Source organism: Hyperolius riggenbachi, chromosome 2 (genome assembly GCF_040937935.1).
Source record: "Hyperolius riggenbachi isolate aHypRig1 chromosome 2, aHypRig1.pri, whole genome shotgun sequence".
Taxonomy (NCBI): domain Eukaryota; kingdom Metazoa; phylum Chordata; class Amphibia; order Anura; family Hyperoliidae; genus Hyperolius; species Hyperolius riggenbachi.
This window is the reverse complement of record NC_090647.1, coordinates 260,327,538-260,351,707: the sequence shown is the minus strand read 5'-3', so window position 1 is coordinate 260,351,707 and position 24,170 is coordinate 260,327,538. Positions and strand designations below refer to the sequence as shown.

Genomic DNA, 24,170 nt, shown 5'->3' with positions numbered 1-24,170 from the left:
AAACCGCTGGTGTGCACCATCCCATTGAAATACATTAGCCAAGCGTTTTCACAGGCCGATGCTGTTTGCGGAACACTCCAAAAATCGTTTGGTGTGCACCAGGCCTTAGAAATGTTGGGTGTGAAAACATTAACCCCCAAAAAATGAAATAAGAATGGTGCTCCCTATGCATGAAAGAACATCTGTAAGAGATTCATGCACCTATATATCCTCACCTTAGATTGTAGTGGACATTGTCAATAGACATAGCTTGTAGCAGACATTGTCAATAGACAGTGTACAGTATTATTATGCCGTAGTAGCAGCTTTTTTGGAGACTCAGCAGTGTTCAGCTTAGTTGCATGGTGGCCTCTCCCTCCCAAGCGCCAGTTTTATGCCGAGTTCGGGTAACAGCTCACTGGCACTCATATGGAGCAACTAGCGGAGACCTTGGTCTTAAAGGACAAATGTAATCTAGTAAATAATAATTAAAAAAAAGTAGATACCTAAGAGGGAAGGCTGTGGATCCCTTAAAGACTTCTCATTGATTTCTGCGTCCCCTCGTCTCAAAGTCCCCCCCCCCCCCCCGTTCCCACCTCTTCCGACTAATGTCGAAAAGGCCTTCAGGTCTCCTCGGAAGGCCATGTAAGGTACTTGGGTCTCTGAGTACTTCCGAAGATGAGCAGCTCTGTACTGCCCAGAGCGAGCTCAGACTCATGCATGCGCAGTACAGAGACATTCACCTTCGAAAGTACTTGGAGATCCAAGTACTTGCAATGAGACCCAAAGATGAAACTGGCATAGATATGAAAAGGGGCCATGTGGTGGAATGAGGAGACGCAGAGGGGCATGAGAAGGCTCCACTGGGCCCCTGTCCATGTAAAGCAAAAAAGAGTGAGCATCTAACTTATTTGCTTTTCTAGGTTACAAGTGCCTTTTAAGCCAAAGTGAATCTAGTTGGACCACGATGGATCCACAAAGTAAGCAAGATTTTTTTTTATTATAAGTATAACGCTAAGGGCTCATTTACACTGCATGCGTTTTTTCATATTTTTTCTCCCGCATGCACTTTTTAAAATGCCCCCCCCCCCCCCAAACGCTACTGCAATGAATGTCTATGAGAAGGTTCATATCAGCACATGTCGTGTGTTGGGCAGACAGCAAAGCGGGGTCTGGACCATTTTCGGGGTGATTCCGCCTCAATGGAAGGTATAGAAAAAACACAAAATGCTCACAAAATTGCATGCCCACCACAGCGCTGGGAGGAGGAAAAAAACTCCTTCAAAAACGGCCAACTCGAACGGCCATGCGAGCGGAATGCAATGTGAACAAGGCCTTACACCTTTTTTTTTATTACATCACCACTCTGAAGAAACAAGGCTGTACCCTTGGCTTATCCAGCACTGCAATTCCACATTATGATTGTTTCCTGCCATGTACTTGAGCAAAGTAAGTTAGTAGTGGACATTGGCCTCAATTCACTAAGCTTTATCAAACACTTTATCAAACGTTTGATAATTTACCTCATGGGTAAAATCTAATTTTGAATTCACTAAGGTGTTATATATTTATCAAATGTTTTATCGATAAAATTCGATTTTAAATTATTAAACGTTCGATAAAGTGTTTGATAAAGCTTAGTGAATTGAGGCCATTGTGTGTTGGCACAAATCTGACTACCCAAAATTTGGCCAAAAATATGTTGCAGCTGGGAAATTCAAGTCGAATTCATGTCTGATTAGAAACTTTTGTCTGCACTGTTCTGAAGAAGGGGACCCCTGATGGCCCCTGAAACAATTGTTAACTTGAATGTTTACATATGATTGGAGAATAAACTTTGCTCATATGATTGGAGAATAAACTTTGCTCACTGAGAAGCTGGAGTGCTAATCAATTTCTTCTACTATTGATTAGAAACCAGACCTCATCACAAACTGATAAGTAAAACTCAGGTCACCTGATAAAATTGATCATATACTAATTGATGCCAATAATCTGCTTAATAAAGAATTTCTGAAGAATGAACTGGCCCCGTTCACATCTAAAATTGCAAAAAGCTAGCGCTTTTGTGCAAGTGATCTTACCGCGATTAGCGCAGTAAAAATCACTTGACACTTCCATGGCTCAGAGTGATCGCGAACAGTGCTTTACTAAGCACTGTACCGCGATCGCTCCAAAATCACGGCAAAAATGCTGCAGGTAATGCATTTTGCGATTGCCGATAATGGCAAAATGCCCGCGATCGGTGCCAATCGTGGCAGTGAGAACAATGCCATAGGGTAAAATAGCACTAGCGCTTTAAAAAGGGAATCGCCTGCTAATCGCTAAAGTGTGAATGAGCCCTAAATGTGTTTTCTTTTGTTTTGTTTTTCCTAATCTCAAGCAACATCTCTACGCTAATCCAATTTTATAGCAGTAACTCAAACGGAATATTTACAAGTTTTCTACAGCTTGGGAAAAAAAAATTAAATGTTGATTCATCGCTGAAGCTATGGACACGTAGCAAGTGGCCTGTTATCCAAAACAATTCCTGATCATTTCAAGTGACAGACTAGGAACAAACAATGTACACAGATGCTGCTTGGCTCCCTGCTGAGCAGCATATTCTGATCAGTGAAGATGAGAGGAATAAGGAAGAGCATAAGGCATCCCGCTACAGTGTTCTCCCCAGAATTTTTTTCCAGCCGGGTGGCATGAAATAGTAGCCGGGTGGCATGAAAAAGTAGCCGGGTGGGGAGAGATGAAAATGCAGGGCAACTGTGCTTACAGCATAGGAGGTGGCGAGGAGGTGAGCCGATGACAGCCGGGTGGTCACCAAATCTAGCCGGGTGGAGCGCCCGGCTAAAAGAGCCTGGGGAGAACACTGCCGCTATGTGCAGTTGAGAATACGTCAACAGCAATTGGCTACAGATTTCACACCTCAACATCAATTGACACTGGTACTGAAAACCTGTAAATGAACTGTCAACCAAAACAATCACAATTGTCTTGGGTGAAGAAATCCTCCTGGGCGGATGTAACTTATTTGTGTTACATTGTGCTTCTATTCTGTTTGAATTTATGTAAAGTTCATTCAATGGAAATCAAACATTGTTCAGTGCAGATGCAGGTGCACAGCATTCCTTAACAGGCGTAATTACCTGTCCTCATACATTAAAGATGTGCTTCATTATGTCTGCTTCACATTGTTTTCTAGATCAGCACTGACATTTCTCCCCCACTAATATTAATTATTGTAGCATTTATGAATGCATAACCAATGATGTGCATGTGACTGAAGAAGAACATCATACAACAAGCAAGGTTGAAGGGGGGGGGGGGGGGAGATTAAATCCTTTTATAAAATGATTAAGCGTAGAAGTCCTGCCAGAGGCAATTACCAGCAATGAGGTGCAAATGAGAACGGAAAGAATATAGGGCGCACTTTACATAACACAAGCCAAAGACCGTCATAAAATTACAACATCTTCATGTAACAAATAGAATACCACTGAACACTGTGTACTACACAGATGAAAGCAAATTATAAAATAAACCTGGCTAATGCCTAACTTCATCTAACCTTAATGTAGAGATTCAGAGGCCAGCAGCACTCGAGTGTAATGCAGGTGGGAGCCGGCAAACGGTGGAGGTCCCCTCCTCCACAATTCTAGCAACAAAAAAGCAGTAGGTTTGTAGCACAGCAGCTCTTTAGTCAAGCAAGCTTAAGATAGATACATGTAAGCTTTCGGACAATCCCTGTCCTTTGAATAAAGAGCTGGTGTGCTGCAAACCTACTGCTTTTTTGTTTCATCTAATCTTAAAGGAAGAGAGACTGAAGCCTTTTAAAAACGGGGTTTTACCTTTAATCATACAAAAAAAAAAAATGACTTTTACTCACCTGGGGCTTCGCTCAGCCCCCTGCAGCCGATCGGTGCCCTCGCCATGTCTCCTAGATCCTCCCATCCTCGCCGGCGACCACTTCCGGTTTCGCCGTCAGGACCCGACAGGCTGGGAACGCGAGTGATTCTTCGCGTTCCCAGCCAAAATATCGCCCCCTATGCTGCTATTGCGGTCACCTGCCTGCATAGGGGCGGTATTTTGGCTGGGAACACGAAGAATTACTTGCGTTCCCAGCCTGTCGGGTCCTGACGGCGAAACCGGAAGTGGTCGCCGGCGAGGACGGGAGGATCTCTGAGATACGGCGAGGGCACCAATCGGCTGCAGGGGGCTAAGCGAAGCCCCAGGTGAGTAAAAGTCATTTTTTTTGTCTGACTTAAAGAGACTCTGTAACAAATTTTTCAGCCTTAGTTCTTCTATCCTATAAGTTCCTATGCCTGTTCTAATCTGCTCTGGCTTACTGCAGTCTTTCCTAACTGCACTGTCTCTGTAATAAATCAATGTATCTTTCCTCTGTCCTGTTTGTCGGGCTAAGGCTTGATTGTTTGGAATGTGCAGGGCTGCTTGTAATTGGTAGAAGCGATACACACCCTCTGCAGGCCCCCTGCACACTCTGAATGACTCACACACTATGCTTAGCTGAGCCTATTAGAAGCTGGTTAGTTTGTTTGTAAACACTGCCTAAAACTGTTAATTACAAGCCAGGATTGCAGCAGAGAGTGTCAGAAACAGCACAGAGGGGCCCAGGAGAAAATAAGGAATAAAATGGTATGCTTTTTATTGTAAGAATATTAGAGTACAGATTCTCTTTAAGGTTACCTTTAAGCATGTTGGTCCCTGCTAAAATGCTGCATCAGCACTGCAAAATGAGGGGTTTATACCCCCAAAATCCCCTAGTCTAATTGCGAGGAGCCCTTCCTGATTGAGGCAGAACTTAGGGCTGTAGCTGTGCCTCTTGTCGCATTAATCCCCGCTGATCGCCGCCTCTTCCCACCCCTCTCAGGCTTCCTTCACTGAAAGGGGCGGGGGAGAGGCGGAGATCTGCGGTGGATTGATGCGAATGGAGGTAGAGCTGCAGCTCAAAGATTTGCCTCCCTGGGCAGAAAAATCCACGCCCAAGAAAGTAGTGGATTTTTCCCTGTGATTTGGGGGTATAAACCCCTCGTTCTGCCATGGGATAGCAGCGTTTTAGCAGGGACCAACATGTTTAAGCTAAATAAAAGGTAAAAACATGTTTTTTAATTGGCTTCAGAGTCTCTTTAAAGGATAACTGCACCTTTCAGATAAAAGGTAAGGGTTCTACTGCCCCAAGACATGCAGGCGAACTGTAATGCAGGGCGCACAATTGTTCCTGCGATATTACAAGCGTTTTTTTTTCCGGCACTCTGCAATTGTGTCTTGCGTTTTCCACACACAATTTTTTAATTTTAGCTGTGTCCTTTTCATTTTGTAGCAAAATACAATAACATTACAAATCTGAGCAATATGTGGGGGAAAACTGAAAAGTGTTGGGAAATTACAAAAACGGGACAAATGCAAAAAAACCTCATATTCTGAAGCGGCTCATTGACTTTAACTATTTGTGCAGCAATTAGCCTTCCCCCGTGTGCGTCAAAACTCATGTGATTCTAATAAGTGTGAGCCCTGCCTAAGTGGCCCTACCTACGTGACAATTGCGATAACACACAATAAGGATTGTGGCCCCAGGATCCTCATCTCAAATTTTACATGTAAACATCAGTGCGCACACTGCCGTGCATGCCTGCTGAGTTTGTGGACTCTGTGGATCTTCAAATGAGTGGAAAGGAACTATAAACTCAGCACATGCATTCTCAGAGTAACTAGATGTACACTGATATGTACATGTCTAGGAATCGAGCTCTGGACCCTGGGGGCCATGCAATTTGCCCCATTAACCTCAACTTTCAAATTTCTCGCACCACAAGACATGGTTTAGTGGACAAAAACTGGAAAAAATATTCTAAGCCTGGTGCAACTTCATGGTGCAGAGGCATTTTGTGGAGCATCCCACTAAGCAGTCTACCCCTCCTAAACCAAAAGTGCACCCTGAGGTGCAAACACGGTAGCAGCAGCAGGAGTCAGGTCTACCCCCCCCCCACACACACACACACACACACACACACATCTCTGCACCACCCCCAAGCTAATGGCAATCACCATGGCCCCTGAAAAGTATGATGGCAGAGAAAAGATTGCCTTTACCTCCCCAGCATCCAGTCCTGCATGCCTTGTGTCCTTAAAGGGAAGCTGAAGTGAGAGGTATATGGAGGCTGCCATATTTCATTTCTTTTAGACAATACCAGTTGCTTGGCTTCCCTGCTGATCCTCTGCCTCCAATACTTTTAGCTGTAAAACCTGAACAAGCCTGCAGTTCAGATAATAATCTGACAATATTAGTTGCATGCTTGTTTAAGGTGTGTGGTTCAGACACTAGTATAGCCAAAGAGATCAGCAGGGCTGGCAGGCAACTGGTATTGTTTAACAGGAAATACATATGTCAGCCTTTTATTAAGAGGTCACCCATCTTAATAAAAAGACAACAAAAAAATAAGACAACCCCCCTAATAAGGTAAATAGGTGGAAAGGGTCATTCAGCAGCAACCAAATTTTTCTGTAAAATTGGAATGAATAAACCACATAGGGTGTATTGTATCTTCTTCCTAATATTACATTTAACAGCATCCCCCATCTTGATCTGCCACCTGAGGTCCCCTACTAAGCTGTCAGAAGTCTTTTTCTCTGTTCCGTGGAGACACTTGCCTAGCCAATTGCAGACAGTGCTCCTCTGGATCGTTTGAAGTCTGTCATGGTTGAAGAGATGCTTTCATCAACCTCCATCTTCTTTGTGCTCCGGTCCTCAATTGATGTAACTATTCTGGCCCCATCCATACACTTGTGGAATGAGGTAGAAGGAGATTGGGCAGGGGTAGGTCAGTGGCATTAGGAATTAAAATCCAAGTCCTATTTGGAACTGATTTGAATTTTCCACTGCCACTGACATAGCCCAGTCTCACCACCTTTCCACAATATCCCACTAAGTTTATAAATATAGGCTCGGTGGGGGTAATTGTATCAGTTGGGCACAGAGTTAAAAGACAATAGACGCCGCTAGAAGCATCTCTTCAATCCATGGAGAATGTCACGGACGGTTGCGGGGCCGCAGACGCGTCCTGGACCCGCCGTGAAGAAAAAGCGATTGCACTCGATTCTCTGCATCGATTGCGCTTCAGATCAATACAATCTGGATTGATTGTGTAGGAGCATCTGCAGTCTTTTCTCAGCAGAGAGATAGCATCAGCTTAACTGCAGGATGGCTCTTTTGATATGCTAATGAGCAGGAACAAACCCTTGCCGTCAGGAAGCTAATCCCAACAGGGGGCTATTCAAAACCTGCTTTCCCCCCAGACTGGCCGGAGCCACATAGGCAGAATAAGAAAGCATGGAGTTTAAGATTTTGAGCATGTTTAAGCAATACCGTTCAGGTGAGAAATGTGAAAGTTATATCGTTCTGCTGGTCCGGATCTTGTGAGTATTTTGATATTAAATTGGGGCTACTGGCATAACCAGAACTCGGGGGATTCCACCGTTTTTTAACCGGGGATGCAAACATGCCCAAGTTTGGTATCGTATGAACTGGCCTAGTCTGAGAAATATGAATATGTGATGGTCATGTGTGTGTGGAAAGCGTAAGCCGAGATATGGCAAATGTCATATTTGGTGGGCATAGAGCACCCCTCCAGGGAGCTCACCGCCCCTGTCCAACCCCTGGGCTGTACTTGAGGCTCCACCCAAAGGTGGGCATTGTTCAAAAGTGTTTGCAAGGGACCACTCCTGCAGTCCTCCACATTCCATCTATATGAGAGCTGTCTGGTGCTAGCCAGAGGACACATGGCTAGCGGCCATCTTGATCGGCCATCTTGTCTGAACTGAAACAAAGACACAGGGCTAGCGGCCATCTTGATCGGCCATTTTGTCTGAACTGAAACAAAGGACATTTTCCATTTTGGCTTGGATTTTAAACTTTGCTGAAACTGAACAAAAAGGAAAGTATTTTCTCCCTTTTTTATTTCATACTGGCTATTAATGTTTCCATAATTGTTGATTTTAATAATTGTCTGTATATATTAATTATTTATATTGCCGTGAATAAAAGACTTTATCAAAGTCATTCACTGTTCTGCTACCCTGCTTTTCAGCCATACACAGAAACTGATCCCAGGTCTCTGGAGAGACGCTACTACTATTGTTGTTATCTAGACAGAATAGAGTGTGTTTAACCGTTTTTTATTCGCAGGACTAGTCAGTCAGTCAGTCGGGTCCACTGGCCCATACCAGTGGTGGTGGCAGTTATACCCTGAAATCGTGTGTAAGTTGTAATTACCGTACCTCACAGGCTCCCTTCTGGTCGGGCTGCTGCCCAAATTTCTGTCGGTTTCTGCACAAAGATCGCGACCAAAGCTTGCATGGTCTGTGTGCTGAAACCGATTGGAAGGCAATTTGCGGTCTGACCACTAGGGCTCCTGTGACAGAGAAGTCTTCATATTAGCTGCCAGGGGCTGGAGGAAGCCCCGGATAACTAGAACTTTTTTTTTTTTTTTTTGTGTTGCTAGGATCTTCCCTTTAAAGGGGAACTTCAGCCTAAACAAACATACTGTTATTAACCACTTGCCGACCGCGCACTCATACCGCGCGTCGGCAAAGTGGCAGCTGCAGGACCAGCGACGCAGTATTGCGTCGCCAGCTGCAGGCTGATTAATCAGGAAGCAGCCGCTCGGGCGAGCGGCTGCTTCCTGTCAATTCACGGCGGGGGGCTCCGTGAATAGCCTGCGGGCCGCCGATGGCGGCTCGCAGGCTAAATGTAAACACAAGCGGAAATAATCTGCTTTGTTTACATTTGTACGGCGCTGCTGCGCAGCAGCGCCGTAAGGCAGATCGGCGATCCCCGGCCAATCAGCGGCCGGGGATCGCCGCCATGTGACAGGGGACGTCCCGTCCCTGGCTGCACAGGACGGATAGCGTCCTGTGCAGCCCTGATCTCCGGGGGGGGGGGAGCAGGTAGGAGAGGGAGGGGGGAATTTCGCCGCGGAGGGGGGCTTTGAGCTGCCCCCCCCACCAGCCACATGCAGGCATGAGAGATCGGACCCCCCAGCACATCATCCCCCTAGTGGGGAAAAAAGGGGGGTGATCTGATCTCTCTGCCTGCTACATGATCTGTGCTGGGGGCTGCAGAGCCCACCCAGCACAGATCACTCAGCACAGCGCTGGTCCTTAAGGGGGGGTAAAGGGTGGGTCCTCAAGTGGTTAAGTTACATTAGTTATGTTAATTAGAATAGATAGGTAATATAATCTTTTACCCACCCTGTTTTAAAAAAACAGGCAAATGTTTGTGATTCATGGGGGCTGCCATCTTTTTGGTTGAAAGGATGTGACAAGGAGCAGGAGACACAGTTCTAACTGCCCTGTGTCCTGATAACCCCTCCCAGCTGCACACACTAGGCTTCAAATGTCAAATTCAAAATGTAGAAAAAAAAAAAAAATTGCACCAAAACAGCAGAACGAGAACATCAACATCAGAAATCCCATCATGCTTTGCACAGCATAAGGGGAAAACTGCCTGGGCAGTTTTCTTCTGTGCAGCTAAAAATGAGGCTTGTATAAGAGAAACAAAGTTCTGATGCTGTGAAACTGTTAAAGAAACACCAGGCCTTTTCAGTGCTGCTGAGTCGATTTTTAGTCTGGAGGTTCACTTTAAGGTGGACATACATTTTTTCCCCCAATTTGAGACTTATAAATGTGATGGAGTATAACTTTTGAAAAATCTGACTAATGTATCACAAAAGTTTATTCAATTCTTCCCCAATTATGAAAATAAATAATGAAAACAAAAAAAATTGCTTGGGTCTATGGAATCAAGAAATGTACAATCTATCCTACAACATTCAATTTTCTGAAAAATATATCAGAATTTTCCAATGCACAAAAAATAATGGGAATAAATAAAAGCAGGAAATGCAATTGCATTTCTCCATCGAAAAATAAAATAAACATTCCATTCTTCTATACAACCATTTTTTTTTTAATCGAAAAACCAGGAAAATTAATATTTTATTGTATCCTGCGTGGACACCTTTAATCTCTTGAGGACCACAGTGTTAAACCCCCGTAAAGACCAGGCCATTTTATTAAAATAGGCCACTGCAGCTTTAAGGCCAAGCTGCAGGGCCGCACAACACAGCACACAAGTGATTTCCCCCCCCCCTTTTCTCCCCACCAACAGAGCTCTGTTGGTGGGGTCTGATCGCCCTGCTAGTGTTTTTTGTTCTTTATTTTCTTATTATTTTTTACTATTTATTATTTTTTTGTCTTAAACCCCTCCTTCCCCCCAGCCAGCCAATCCTGGCCATCAGCTGTCATAGGCTTCTGCCTATGAGAGCCGATAGCTCTCTAGTGTCCCAGGGGGACAGCCTTGTCACACGGCTGTCCCCAGTACATCGCTGCTGCAGATCGCAGCACTGTACAAGGTAATTAGATGGCGGTTTCGCCGTCTAACAGTCTCCGGAGCGGCGACTGCCGCTTGGAGACTGAAGGCGGAGCTCGGCTCTGCCTACTAACAGGAGATGCACTGCGAGCCCCAAGGACCTTATGCCGATCAGCATTAGGCGGTCCTGGGGCTGCCACCACCGCCACACCCATCGGCGTGACGCGGTCAGCAAGCAGTTAAAATAGTACTGTAGAGGGGTCAGAGGAAAATGTGCTGAACTTACCTGGGGCTTCTAATGGTCCCCCACAGACGTCCCGCGCCCACGCAGCCACTCACCGATGCTCCAGTCCCAGCCTCCGGTTCACTTCTGGAACCACTGCACCTGTGCGGCCGCGCCCTCGCTCCCACTGACGTCACCAGGAGTGTATTGCGCAGGCCCAGTACAGTCTACGCCTGTGCAGTACACTCCTGGTGACGTCAGCGTGAGCGAGGAAACATCTGCGCAGGCGCAGTGGTTTTCCGACTTTAAAGTCGGAAATTCCAGAAGTGAACCGGAGGGGACCGAAGCATCGGTGAGTGGCTGTGCGTGCACAGGATGTCTGCGGGGGACCATTAGAAGCCCCAGGTAAGCTCAGCTCATTTTCCCCTGACCCCCTTACAGTAGGCCTTTAACCACTTGCCGACCGCACGCTTATACCGTGCGTCGGCAAAGTGGCAGCTGCAGGACCAGCGACGCAGTACTGCGTCGCCAGCTGCAGGCTGATTAATCAGGAAGCAGCCGCTGATTGGCCGGGGATCGCCGCCATGTGACAGGGGACGTCCTGTCACTGGCTGCACAGGACGAATAGCGTCCTGTGCAGCCTCGATCACCGGGGGGGGGACAGGTAGGAGAGGGAGGGGGGAATTTCGCCGCGGAGGGGGGCTTTGAGGTGCCCCCCCCGCCAGCCACACGCAGGCAGAAGAGATCAGACCCCCCCCTGCACTTCATCCCCATAGGGGGGGAAAAAGGGGGGCAATCTGATCTCTCTGCCTGCACCCTGATCTGTGCTGGGGGCTGTAGAGCCCACCCAGCACAGATCACTAAAAACCACGCTGGTCCTTAAGGGGGGGTAAAGGGTGGGTCATCAAGTGGTTAAAGAGAATCTGTACTCTAATATTCTTATAATAAAAAGCATACCATTCTATTCCTTATGTTCCCCTGAGCCCCTCTGTGCTGTTTCTGTCACTCCCTGCTGCAATCCTGGCTTGTAATTAACAGTTTTAGGCAGTGTTTACAAACAAATGACTGGCTTCTAACCAGAGTATCATAGGCTGAGAACAGCTTACTGTGTGATTCATGCAGAGCTTGGAGGGGGTGTGTTAAGCTTCTACCAATGACAAGCAGTGCTGCACATTCCACACATTCCAGCCTCTTGCCGACAGACACGACAGAGGAAAGAAGATAAGATTTATTACAGAGACAGTGCAACTAGAAAAGGTTGCAGTAAGACAGACCACATCAGAACAGGTATAGGAACTTATAGAATAAAAAAAATAAGGCTCAAAATTTTGTTACAGAGTCTCTTTAAGATGATGGTCCCAGGGAAGATCCCTGAACACTTCTATTGCCTAAAATTCCTCCAAGTCGATGAGCAGGACTGATCAACAGGTGCCACAAACGTTTAATTGCAGTTATTACGTACAGTGAGTCACACCAAACACTGAGGGCATGATTATACCACACAGATTTCATTGGATGATTTCCTGCAATACACAATCAAATGTAACAATGTGTCTTATTTTTCAAGTAAACTAGGATCACAAGTAAATTAGGTTCTTTGAATCTACTTTTAAGACTTGTTTGAAAATCAAATGGAGTTTTAAGCCACATTCATATGAAAATATTGAAAACGTGAAAGGGTTCCCAAACATTCAAGCACCCTGCATATATAACAATGTGTACTGTACAGCTGCATAATCTCTGTATCACCCTTGTTGTTTCACAGCAAGGTTGTTCAGAAATCTAGTGGCAGCACAGGTGGTGCCACTGATGCCATAGTTCGTCATCCATCATGTTGGATCACAAAGCAATGCACTGAACTGTATGTAACGTAAAAGCTAAAAGATCATTTTTATTCATGATATAGTGTTTATTGTTGCATAATACATTAAATTGTCTTTTTTGTTTACTGGATTTTGGATGGGAATAATTCCCCTAACTTCTTAGTAAATCTGTCCAATATAAATTACAAGCAGCAACAAAAAAACTGAATAAAATTATAACTTCTTCCCCTACAAGAAGTAAAATAAATATCTCTAAAAAGGCAGAGACCACTGGCAAAAGTTCTCACCCTTCCCTACTGTATCCAAGACTCAAAACTGTTTTGGCCATAGCTCAATAGTAAATATAGGTTGTCGTTTGACTGGGTTTATGAACACAGCTTCTTCTCACCACAGCTTAAGATCTGCCCAGTTGTACTTCCTACAGATGACTGAGCAGATCTAATGGTTTCTAAGTAATGCCCACATCCTGCTGCAGGTCCATTAATTTCATCCAAAAGAGTGGCTCTGAAGAAAAGGTAAAGGCAATGCAGGCTATTACGTAAATGATCATGCATCAGTTGCATGATCTAATTTTGATGGAAGAAGAGCAAAGTACCCGGCACTGCTGACTGTGGTGTTTATTCAACAAACATGCATGACATGACTTGCGGCAGGAGGGTATAAAACATGGTGGGACTTCAGCATGTTTTTGTACCCTCCTGTCACAAGTCATGTCATGCATGCTTGTTGAATAAACACACCACAGTCAGCAGTGCTGGATGTTTTGCTCTTCTTCCTTCATAGTTTATTGAACTCTGAAATGTCTGAGCATGCTGGCAAGCTGTAGAGGGAACTACAAGCTGCATACCAATTGTTTTACCCACACTTCGCTGTCTCCATTCCTGCAATGGTCTGATAGTGTCCACACAAACCTATCCTCCCTTAACCCCTTATTATGATCTAATTTGGACATATTAAAAAGGCGTTCACACTCTCTCTTTTTCCAGTATATAATCTTGCGTGTTTAATTTACTCTAAACATAAATGCTTGTGTGCCTTTAGCAAGCTTTTAAAGAATACTTGAGGTGTAAATGATAGAGCCTGTCATACAGTAACAGCCTCTGTCTAAATGATGGAGGATAGGTGGGGCCACAGGGTTAAATACTTACCTGTCTGGGTGTCATCCCTCCAGGCAGGTGAATGCCCCACCTTCCCTGAGTTGGGCCCAGGGGATTTTTAAACTGCCCAAGGCTCTGGCCACGCCCATCTCGGCAGCTGTGGCCGGATTAGTGGCTGCCAAGCTGGGGACAGGTTGCGGCCAAGCAGAGGAGGTTTCCACAAACCTTTGGAAGTCTTCTGAAACATGGCCACCAGCACTGCTGAGGAGGAGAGAGCATCTCCTATGCCTCAAATACAACAGGACAGGTATGTATTTATCCACACAACACTTCCCATCCATCCTTATTGAGACGGAGATGGTCATTGACAAGCTCTGTAATTTTCAGTCCAAACACTCTTTAAACAGACAGGACTTTTAAATGCAAAAGAGAAACCAACTGAATATGTGTATTATTAAATGCAAGATGTCTGAGTGAATGGTAGAGTCAGCCCACAGCCATGCGTTCTCCTCATGTAAGGATTCCCCTAGCTCTGAGTAGCTGGATCCAAGGTAATAAAGTAAGGTATTCATTTTAAAGCATATAACACATTCTAAATTCAACTTGGTGCCTCATATGCATCAATCTAAAACAAGTGTTGCTATTAAAACAGAACATCTCCTTTTACAATATTTTCTAATATAAAACATTCTGCACAAGGATGTTTCTTGACATGGGATCTTTTTACAATGTGGTAGTTTATCCACAAACAGAATGTAAAATGCTGAGAAACAGCTGTGGTAAATTCTGTTGTAACAGATTACAAAGAAAAAAAATAAACAAATCTTGAGGCAGTACTTCACTATTAGTGTCGAAATAGCATGAATACTTTCCTTTAAACTAAACCCTTAAGTTCTGTTGGAGTGCCAAGCCTCTTCTATGACCTACAATTCAATGCCTTGTTGTCTCTGAATAGGTTTAAGGAAAATTCCATGTTCCAATCCAGAGAGTTTCATTGGATTGGACACTAAATAGGAAAAAACATTTGTACTGAATGCAGAACCCTTTTCAGTTGTTCATCAAAAAGAAGGCTGCAGTCTTGTCTTCAAGTTGCCAAGAAATGTATACAAGGCGTAAGAGATGCTGGGTCTTCAACGGATCTCCCTACCTGACTGACCGCTCCCACAAAGGGAACACTGGAGACAGGTGGGAAAAGGGAGAAGGAAATCTGTCCCCCATCTGAAAGAAATGAGGGCAATAGATGGACTTGATTTTTTTAAAAGTGTTATAAGCTAAATCCTCCTAATTTTGCATCTTAAAAACAGATGAAAAGGTCTTAAGGAAATCAGTCCTTAATCAATCGTTTACTCACAGCACACAGCAACTTAAAGGCATAGCAAAGAATCTATGATGAATCTACATTCACATCTGCAGAGATGGACTTACCCTATAGTGATATCCACTTATATTGCCGGTATGGAGGAATATCCCATAAGGCAACTAAGACAAACTAGCTATGCTCTGAGTGGGCCATTATGATGGAAATAGCTTCCTTTATTATTGCCTAAACTGATGAACTCATTTGTGTTCCTTGTTTAAAGAGTAACTGTCAGGCTGCAGAAGCTAATTTAAACCTCTAGTCTCCTGTGTTAAACAGTTTAGAAGGAAGCCAAAAAGACATTACTGAAGATAAAGATCTATCTTACCTTTGATGTATGCTTATCAGCAATGCTTAGAGCTAAGCAGGACGCAAGCCGCATAACATACTGCAAAGCATTCTGGGGCCCTCCCCTCGGCTGCTAAGGAGAAGACGGGATCAAGTTTCAGCAGCTTCTAAAACTCAGTCCAGCCACAGCACAGATAAATCTCCTGGCAGAGTACACTGCAGGAGTCCGCTATTGTCCCTAGCCACATGGCTCATTAATATGCACTGCACACTGTGTTATTCAGTATGAGCTGTTCTGTGATCAGAAGCAGGCAGGACATGACGACACATTTGGCTTCACAAACATGGAACCTGCCATGAGCTGTCAGGAGCATCATTCTCTGCATATACTATATACAAATTCTGTGAAATCCAAACGTGGACAGTGAAATGCATATGTAATGTAAGTACAGCCAATCTTTAGCTACTGATATATGTGTTTATTTTCTCTGAGACCCTATACCTAACAGCTCCTCTTTAAAGATAGTGTGTATAGCTGACCCTACTTCCACATATTAATCTTCAGAAGGCCAGAAAAGTCGTGAGGATGTGAATACACTATGCTGATATTTTATTGGATGAGGACTCATGTTGCTTGCAGAATGGAATTCTGTATTCCTTACAGAATACTTCCTGTGAGCAGGCTTGCTTTAGGGAAACTATCAAGCTGTAAGCATGCTCCTTCCTCAATCATACTTCAACATGCTCCCCATTTGTACCTTCACAATTTAAGGCAGGGTTCACGTTACAGGGTTCAGTGCTGTGGATGGTGACAGCGCATATGACTTCTGTCCAGTGTCCGTAATTATTGTGCATGCTGCAATCTTACGCTTCATTGCTTTAATGGGTGGAATGGACATTAGAATGAACAAGTTGGCACTTGTCTGAGCGGATCAAAGATCACTCTACGTGTCCGAAAAGGAGTGAACAGGGTGGTCAAACAAATCATAGGACCCTCAGTGACAGGCGTACATTTTGTAAAGAAAGTTAAGTTTGGCGCAAGATAATTCCAATAGTAATACTAATGGTAATCAGGGATGGGCTTTCGAGTAAGGAACTACTCAAATTCAAAATTAAAATGAGGCTTGATTGCCTCAGGTGTGACCACAGGAGATGGGGGGTTACTTACCCAGAAGTCCGTCAGCTTCTATGCGTACTTCCTTACTCGAAAGCCCATCCCTGTAGAGTTAGTCAAGTTTTGTAATTTATTTAAAAAAAAAAAATACTTTTCATGTGAACTCCCTAAGCTCACAGCCAATCTCCTCATATGACAGGACTACTTTTACTACATCAACTGGTTTTGGGAGGAGTGGTTTGTTTCTGTTCCAGTTAAAGTGCTAATATTAGAAAAATACTGCCACAATATTAGGAGCTAGAAAAATGTAAAACGTAAAATATAAAAATTGCAAAGAATACCCTCAAAAACCATGCCACATATATGCTGAGGAAATCCAGTGTTACACAAGTGCCCACAGAGGTGAATACACACACACACAAAAAATTACATAATCTCAAAGTGTAAAAATAAAGCTATTATTTCCCTATCCATCCCATCCCAAAGCACCCCATAAGTTCTATGATTATTATAAAAGATATTTTACCATTTATCACACAGTTGGGCTACCCTATACAGTGCTCCACCTTGCATCATGGAAGGGCACCCTAGCTTTCCAAAGATTATGTGAGGGCAGTGTTCTCCCCAGAAATTCTTTCCAGCCGGGTGGCATAAAAGAGTAGCCGGGTGGGGTGCGACAGGATAATGTAGGGCCGGCATGACTCTGATTACAGCATAAGAGGAGGATGAGGAGGGGGGACGATGACCGTTGGGTGCTCACCAAAATTAGCCGTGTGCAGCACCCGGCTAAAAGAGCCTGGGGAGAACACTGGAGGGCACCATGTCAGAATGCTACTAACCCTCTGCAATGCATTATTGGAGAAAGACATGCCCAGGACAGCTAGCCTTCCAAGATGCATATACTAAAAAAAGGCTCTGGGGAAATTTGAGCACAGGGTGAAGCTGCGAGTATTGGCAATACTGCCAACATTCTACTATTGGGGCTGGATAATTCCAATATCAGAATATCAATAATTTTACAGATATTCTATAATTGCTTTACCTAACCTTCCTCTGAAACTAACCCTACCTCTATCCCCCACCTACAGCTAACATTTGCACCTGGTTACTTGCCCCCACTGCTCCTATTTATGCCGCAATTTCTGCTGCCCCAGCACTTCAGCTAGGTTAGTCATGTGCAGCACCTATATTGTCCACTGGGTGCCACTACAGCTGCAATTAGTACTGTGATCTACTGTATGTGGCCCTTAAGTTTCCCAATGTGTGCCCAAATTTCCAGCTTCCTACGAAGAGGACTTAGTTTTCTACATCAACAGAGGATGTGCAAGCAGGCCACTGGGAGAAAATACAGATATGTGTACAGATGTTTATTAAAGGCTTATACCATTTCTTATAGGTTTGTCTGCTAAAGGATGGGCAGGGGAAACGCAAATGATTCCTGAAATTACACTTTAGGCATTACAAATGGCAACTATTACATAGTAGATAGGACTCTCATTTTTCAGCATTTGGTCCCAGGTTCTATTTCCAGCAAGAGATATTATCTACATAGAGTTTGTCTGTTCTTCCTGTGTTTCCTCCCACACCTTAAATCAAACTTCCCTCTACAATTGGCCCATGGTAGGAGGACTGCGTTTCCCCTATAAGTTCGCTTTTGACTGTGGTTGCAATATTAGACTACAACCATGACAGTCAAGTATGTGTGTACATCCCAGAATGCTTCGAGCACAAGAGAAAAGCACTATCTAAAGATTTATTAGTGACTATATAGCTGGTAAACTCACCCGTCTTGTGTTGTCCACAACCTTCTGATCTGGCTTTCCATAATTAGGAGGATTGGCATATGGATCATAACCCAGCTTCGCCAACATTGGAGCAATGACTGGCATGTCTCTTAACACATCTGGAGGGATCTTCCCAACCCATTTTGACAAGGCCTCCACATTGACTGGTTTGATTACTTGATCGGTGGACCTCTCAACCCTGGGTGGAAAAACACAAATGTTTCCAAAACATTAGCTCATTTTAACATTTTTACTGTACTTATCGTAAGGATTCGTTCAGTTACAAAAAAAAATTGTTCAGCTGATATTCTGCCAACCTGCTAAGGAAAAACATAATGCAATTGTAAGCTCCAAGCTAATGTGTCTGTAATTATTATTATTATTATTGATTTATATAGCACCAGCATCTTCTGTGGCACTGTACAATAGCATACAAGGTTTAACAATACAAAGTATACAATACAACACTTGATACAAGACAAGAGGGTATAACAGCTAACAGCTAATACAGTGAACAAATTAACTACATGATTTTACAAAAGGTGGGGGGTATGTACACCCATTACACAGCATTGTGAGACAAAAGGGGAAGAGTAATCACAAGTTGCTCATCCCAAGGCCAATGCTGTATCTTCCCAAAAGTTTGGAGCAAAAGAAGAGATGGGAATGTGTTGAGGGTGAAAATGGGTAGAATGGGTGTCTCTGCAGCAATATCTAAAAAAATAACATCAGCTACTGCTCCACAGAGCTTTCCCCAACAGTAAGCATCAAGATTTTAGACGCCTACCATCAAAGACCAGCAATGAAATGAAGCTATTCCAACTCTTTGTTTATCAATGCCTGCCAGGAAAGAAATACAATCTACATAAAAGTGGACGTCTTCCCAAAACGTTTTATTACTGGACACAGGGGGGAGTGTTACAGCCCTTGTCTGGTTTCCATACTGTGTCGTGTATCACAACATCATTCATATTTCCCTTCCAACTCAATTTTTAAGGGTGTGTGTGATTGGGAGATGTAGAAAAAAAAACGTTGCCATTTTCTACGTGTTAAACATCCCATTAATAAGATTACCAATAAATTGTGGACATAATAAAATGACAGTAAATTGCGCCCAGGACCATCATACCTTGGGAAACCGTGTTGTGGAATTTCTAGCACTGGAACTGTTCCTGTGCCGGTATAGAATACTGCAATTTCATAAGAATGGAATGCTATGATCCTAGATTGGCGCCTTGTAAATTCTGTATGATTATTAAAACACACCAAAAGTTTTTTTATATTCTGGCAGTAATAATGTTACCAAGGTTTAGTCAGACTTTAACCTAGTTTTAGTAAATAATTGCTCTGACCAGCAGCTTTTAATGGAAACATGGAGAGGGGAAGGTAGAGGCTGAGTAGGATGTGCCATTCTGAGGGAACTTAAAAGAGGAACTCAAGTGAAAATAATGTAATTAAAAAAGTGCTTAATTTTTACAATAATTATGTATAAATGTTTTAGTCAGTGTTTGTCCATTGTAAAATCTTTCCTCTCCCTGATTTACATTCTGACATTTATTACATGGCGACATTTTTACTGCTGGCAGGTGATGTAGCTGCTGCATGCTTTTTTTGGCAGTTGGAAACAGCTGAAAACAGCTATTTCTCACAATGCAGCAAGGTTCACAGACAGGAAACTGCCAAGAGTACGTATTCAGAATTTCTTGTGGGAGGAGTTTCACCACAATATCAGCCATACAGCGCCCCCTGATGGTCTGTTTGTGAAAAGGAATAGATTTCTCATGTAAAAGGGGGTATCAGCTACTGATTGGGATAAAGTTAAATTCTTGGTCGGAGTTTCTCTTTAAGTACAAACGACCAAGAATTAAATGACAGGGGAGACTGAAATGCTGGAATGCACACCAGATCGCTCTAGAAAGCAGGAACCATGGAAAGCAGAAATATATACGGTGCACTGCAGACTGCCTGAAACTGAATTTCATTAATACAGAAGATGAAGTATCACACCCATTATACTAAAGGGTACCCGCATGCCTTTGCCCGGAGGGCCAGAAATTGCCCTGGATCTGTATATTAAATAAAGTTTCAGGATGTAGATTCTACACCTTAATTAGTGCTTCTGTAGGCTTTAGAACGTAGAATCTACGTCCTCCATTAAAACCACCGATCGCCACCGTGCGTAAACGCTGCCGCATCTGCATGGTCCTGTGAATGATAGTAGCTAGCAAATAGCAACAATCATTCAATAAAGTTAGACACAAAAAAAAAAAAAAAAAAAAAATAAAGATTTAAAAGATAAAAATATATAAATTAACATGGTTCAAATAAAATACAAAGTTTTAATCCACAGTTAAGTTTTAACCCCAGCCTAGCATATTAACCCTGCGATACCTATACCTGCTTATAAACCTTTAATGACTGCTGCCTGTAGCGATTGGATGCAATCACTAGGCCAATAGTTTGAGGCCCTAGTGCTCTACAGATGTATTGCTGCCATTGCCCCGCGATGCATCTGTACAGCACTATGGCCTCCAAACTGTCGCCCTAGTGAACGCATCTGATCACTGCAGACGCGCAGGCTGGGGATAACAGTCCGCCACATGTTCAGCTAGTAATAAAATATGGCATATAGGGTATTATTTTAAATGCGAAGGGGCAAACAATTCATGTTTATGTATTTTATAACTGTGGGACATGTCATGTGAAAATAAGGAAGGATGAACAAGGAAAAAAATTGGTATTTTCTGCATTTAGGACAAATTATTCCCCATAAAATTACTATAAAAAAAAAACGTTTTGGGGAAAAATATTGCCCAACGAAAGCCTAGATTGTACTGAGGAAAAAAAAAAAAAAGATATATATCACTAAGATGGTATAAGTAATTAAAAAGTCACTGCTGTTTCAAAGCAACACAGCTAAAGTTTAAAAAATGAGAGGATCTTTAAGGGGTAAAAACCATGGAACGCGAACTGGTTAAAGAGGTAGAATTCAGTAAAAGGAGACAGGATTTGATCCCAAAATAATTTACACTGAGGAGCTATGTCACATATACAGTATGCAAGTTCAATGTACTTCACTAAATAAAAGGCGGAATAATGTACATGACAATCTTTATTTGGACCAACAGTAATTTCTTGCATTCAAGTGGACTATCTCAGCTACAATCTATTTAGCCATTTTCCTACATTTCCCTTTACAATTACAGTTTATGGAAATAGAGGAAGAAAAATATATTAAAGAACAGAAAGATGCCCTGAAGAAATAGCAGAAAAAGTAGCATGGGCAGAGCAGCACTGCTGCAAATTCCTATAGCTTTGTACTATACCAGTCAATACAAAGCTCGCAGCAGCCTGCTTGACATTTTCTATTAGATTTGATGCAATATCTTTTGGTGGACAGCAGTAACCTGGTTAAAGATCACTATCAGATATCAATCAATCAATCAATCAATCACTTATATAGTCTATAGTCCATCGGATAATGTATGGTGGACTTTCATACCATGTTCATGAAGCCTATACAAAATCTTCACTGCTTATGGAACAATCTTCAAAGTCAAATAAAAAGGACCATACATTTTACTTCCTGCTGAACTCAGCATTGCATTTATTGAAATGCAGATGCTTAGTAGTTGGCACTAGAAGCATTTGGAAAACAGCACTCTGTTAGGTTACTGTAGCAGCCAGCACAAGTGGGGTTAATGGCTGTAAGAACAATATACTGCATGATTCACTGACAGGATGCAATTCTCTGGAACTTTCCGATTTTGATTATGTGAGTGGAATCATTCTAATTAACAACAAAACATCTGCTGGTGTCTGGCTTTGCAGCTTTTTTTTTTATTACAATATTTGAAGAAATAATGGGAATTCATCAGACAACGGAAGAAAGCTATATTTATCATGAAATTCCTTCAGGAGCTGTAACAAAAAGCAAAAAAAATGCATTTTACAGCACAGGCCTTCCAGTGCCACTGGAGGAAAGATGCTTTTATCTCAGAAGTATAATGCTTGTAGTGTAAGCATTGTACAAACACAAATCTCAAAGATTTCAAAACCAATACAATTGTCACCAACAAAACAAAACATCTGTAAGGCTCACACAGCCAAAAAATATTCATTAAAACTATTCTGAGAAATGTGTTTATCCTTTTAATTGTGTGTGATGCAAATAGTTTTACATAGTGCTACATTTGCAGCCTTGCATGTGGTTCCTCAGTAGTGATGGTCATGTCTCGGAGAACTTACGGAGAAGCATGTGATCAGTTTGGTCAGGTGATAGATAGTGAGTCTCTGATTTGCTAAAACAGGGTGCGATCAGAACAAATAAAAGCTTTGTAAATCTATCTGCTTATCAAACAAATCACGTTTTTCCATGAGTTCTCCTATGCCTGGTATACTGTACACTATGCAATATCCTGTCAGATAGATGGGTCAGTTTGATTATTTTAGACAGGTCCGATTTGATTCCCAGTTGTTTTTCAAATCGATTTTGTATACAAGTGATCCGAAAATCCCTCAGAAAAACAAATCACAAATCAGATTGGACTCGTCGGAACCTGTCTATCTGATGGAAAATTGCATGGTGTGTACCAGGTACTAGACATGACCATCACTATTCCTCAGCTCTCACAGATAAGAGTAAAAACATCTGCTTGAAAATCTACAAGCACCAAGAGATTTAGGCCTAGTACACACTGCAATGTTTGCAATTTTCACTTCAGATCCTACCTAAAGAATCCATTCAAAGTATATTCACTCAATTTACCATTCTACTGCATAGATTTGGTATGATTGTACAATCTAGATTGTATCATTAGTGGGCACCTTAACCATTTCAGTCGTTTAACCTTTTTTTCAATTTTACCTCCCATTCATTCGCCAATAACATTATCACTAATTATCACAATGAATTGATCTATATCTTGTTTTTTCTGCCACTAATTAGGCTTTCCTTGGGTGGTACATCTTGCTAAGAATTATTTTTTCTAAATGCATTTTAACAGGAATATTTAGAAAAAAATGGAAAAAAAATGAAAATCATTTCTCAGTTTTCGGTCATTATAGCTTTACAATATTACATGCTACCATAAATGAAACCTATGTATTTTATTTGCCCACTTGTCCCGGTTATTATGCCTGGGTGCCGCTCTGCAGCGCTGATCACGCGCGGGACCCAGGAACACTGCGCACGCAGCTGGATTTGCCAGCCTGACATGAGCACGGGCTTACCACTCCTAGCACACAAAGCGGAACATGTGCTTAGGTTAGGAGGTTAAAGAGAGTCTGAAGCTTTAAAAAATGTCTATTTTTACTAACAATTCCTATTGAGTAATATGGCGCTAGCTGAAACGCCGCTATCCCGTGGCTGAATGATGCTTCTTTGCCTCCCAAATCCCCGGGGCAAAATCTGGGGATCGCTTCCTGTTAGAGGCAGAGCTTGCTGCTTTAGCTCTGCCTCTGCTGTGTCAATCTGCGCTGATCGACGCCTCTTCTCGGCCCTCTCAGTCTTCCTTCAGAGAGGAATGGTGGAGAGGCGGAGATCCGTGCGCAGATTGACACAGCAGAGGCAGAGTACAGCGAAAAGCTCTGCCTCCCCAGGCAGCAAAATCCACTACCAAGAAAGTCATGGATTTCTGCCCCGAGGCTTTGGGAGGAAAGAAGCATCATTCAGCCGCGGAATATCGGTGTTTCAGCTAGTGCCATACTACTCTATAGGAATTGTAGATAGATATATTTTTAAGGCTTCAGAGTCTCTTTAAAATTATGTCCCTATCACAATGTAAGGCGCCAATATTATATTTGGAAATAAAGATGCATTTTGTCAGTATTGCGTCCATCACTATTTACAAGCTTATAACATGCATATGAAAAAAGTTCAGACCCTTAGGTATTCATGCTTTTTTTTAATTGTAATTATTTTTTTTTCCCCATTAACAATTTTATTTGGGTAATTTTTGTCGTGGGAGGTAAACTGTTAATTTTAAATTTAATAATGTGTTTATTTAACCACTTCTGTACCAGAGGGTGGTTTTGCTGATCGGTGCTGCGTGGGCTCTCCAGCCCGCAGCACCGATCAGATAGCAGCCAGGGCGATCAGACTTCCCCCCCTTTTTTCCCCACTAAG

At 42.8% G+C, this 24,170-nt stretch overlaps 1 protein-coding gene across 3 annotated transcripts in view; it reads right to left on the bottom strand.

Moving 5' to 3' along the window:
- TPST1 (tyrosylprotein sulfotransferase 1) overlaps window positions 1-24,170 on the bottom strand; it is a 154,332-nt gene that overhangs the window by 35,159 nt on the left and 95,003 nt on the right. For all 3 annotated transcript variants that reach the window (XM_068268592.1, XM_068268594.1, XM_068268593.1), the window contains exon 3: window positions 18,044-18,242. In XM_068268592.1, coding sequence (XP_068124693.1) covers window positions 18,044-18,242 — 199 coding nt within the window. The remainder of the gene's footprint in view (window positions 1-18,043; window positions 18,243-24,170) is intronic.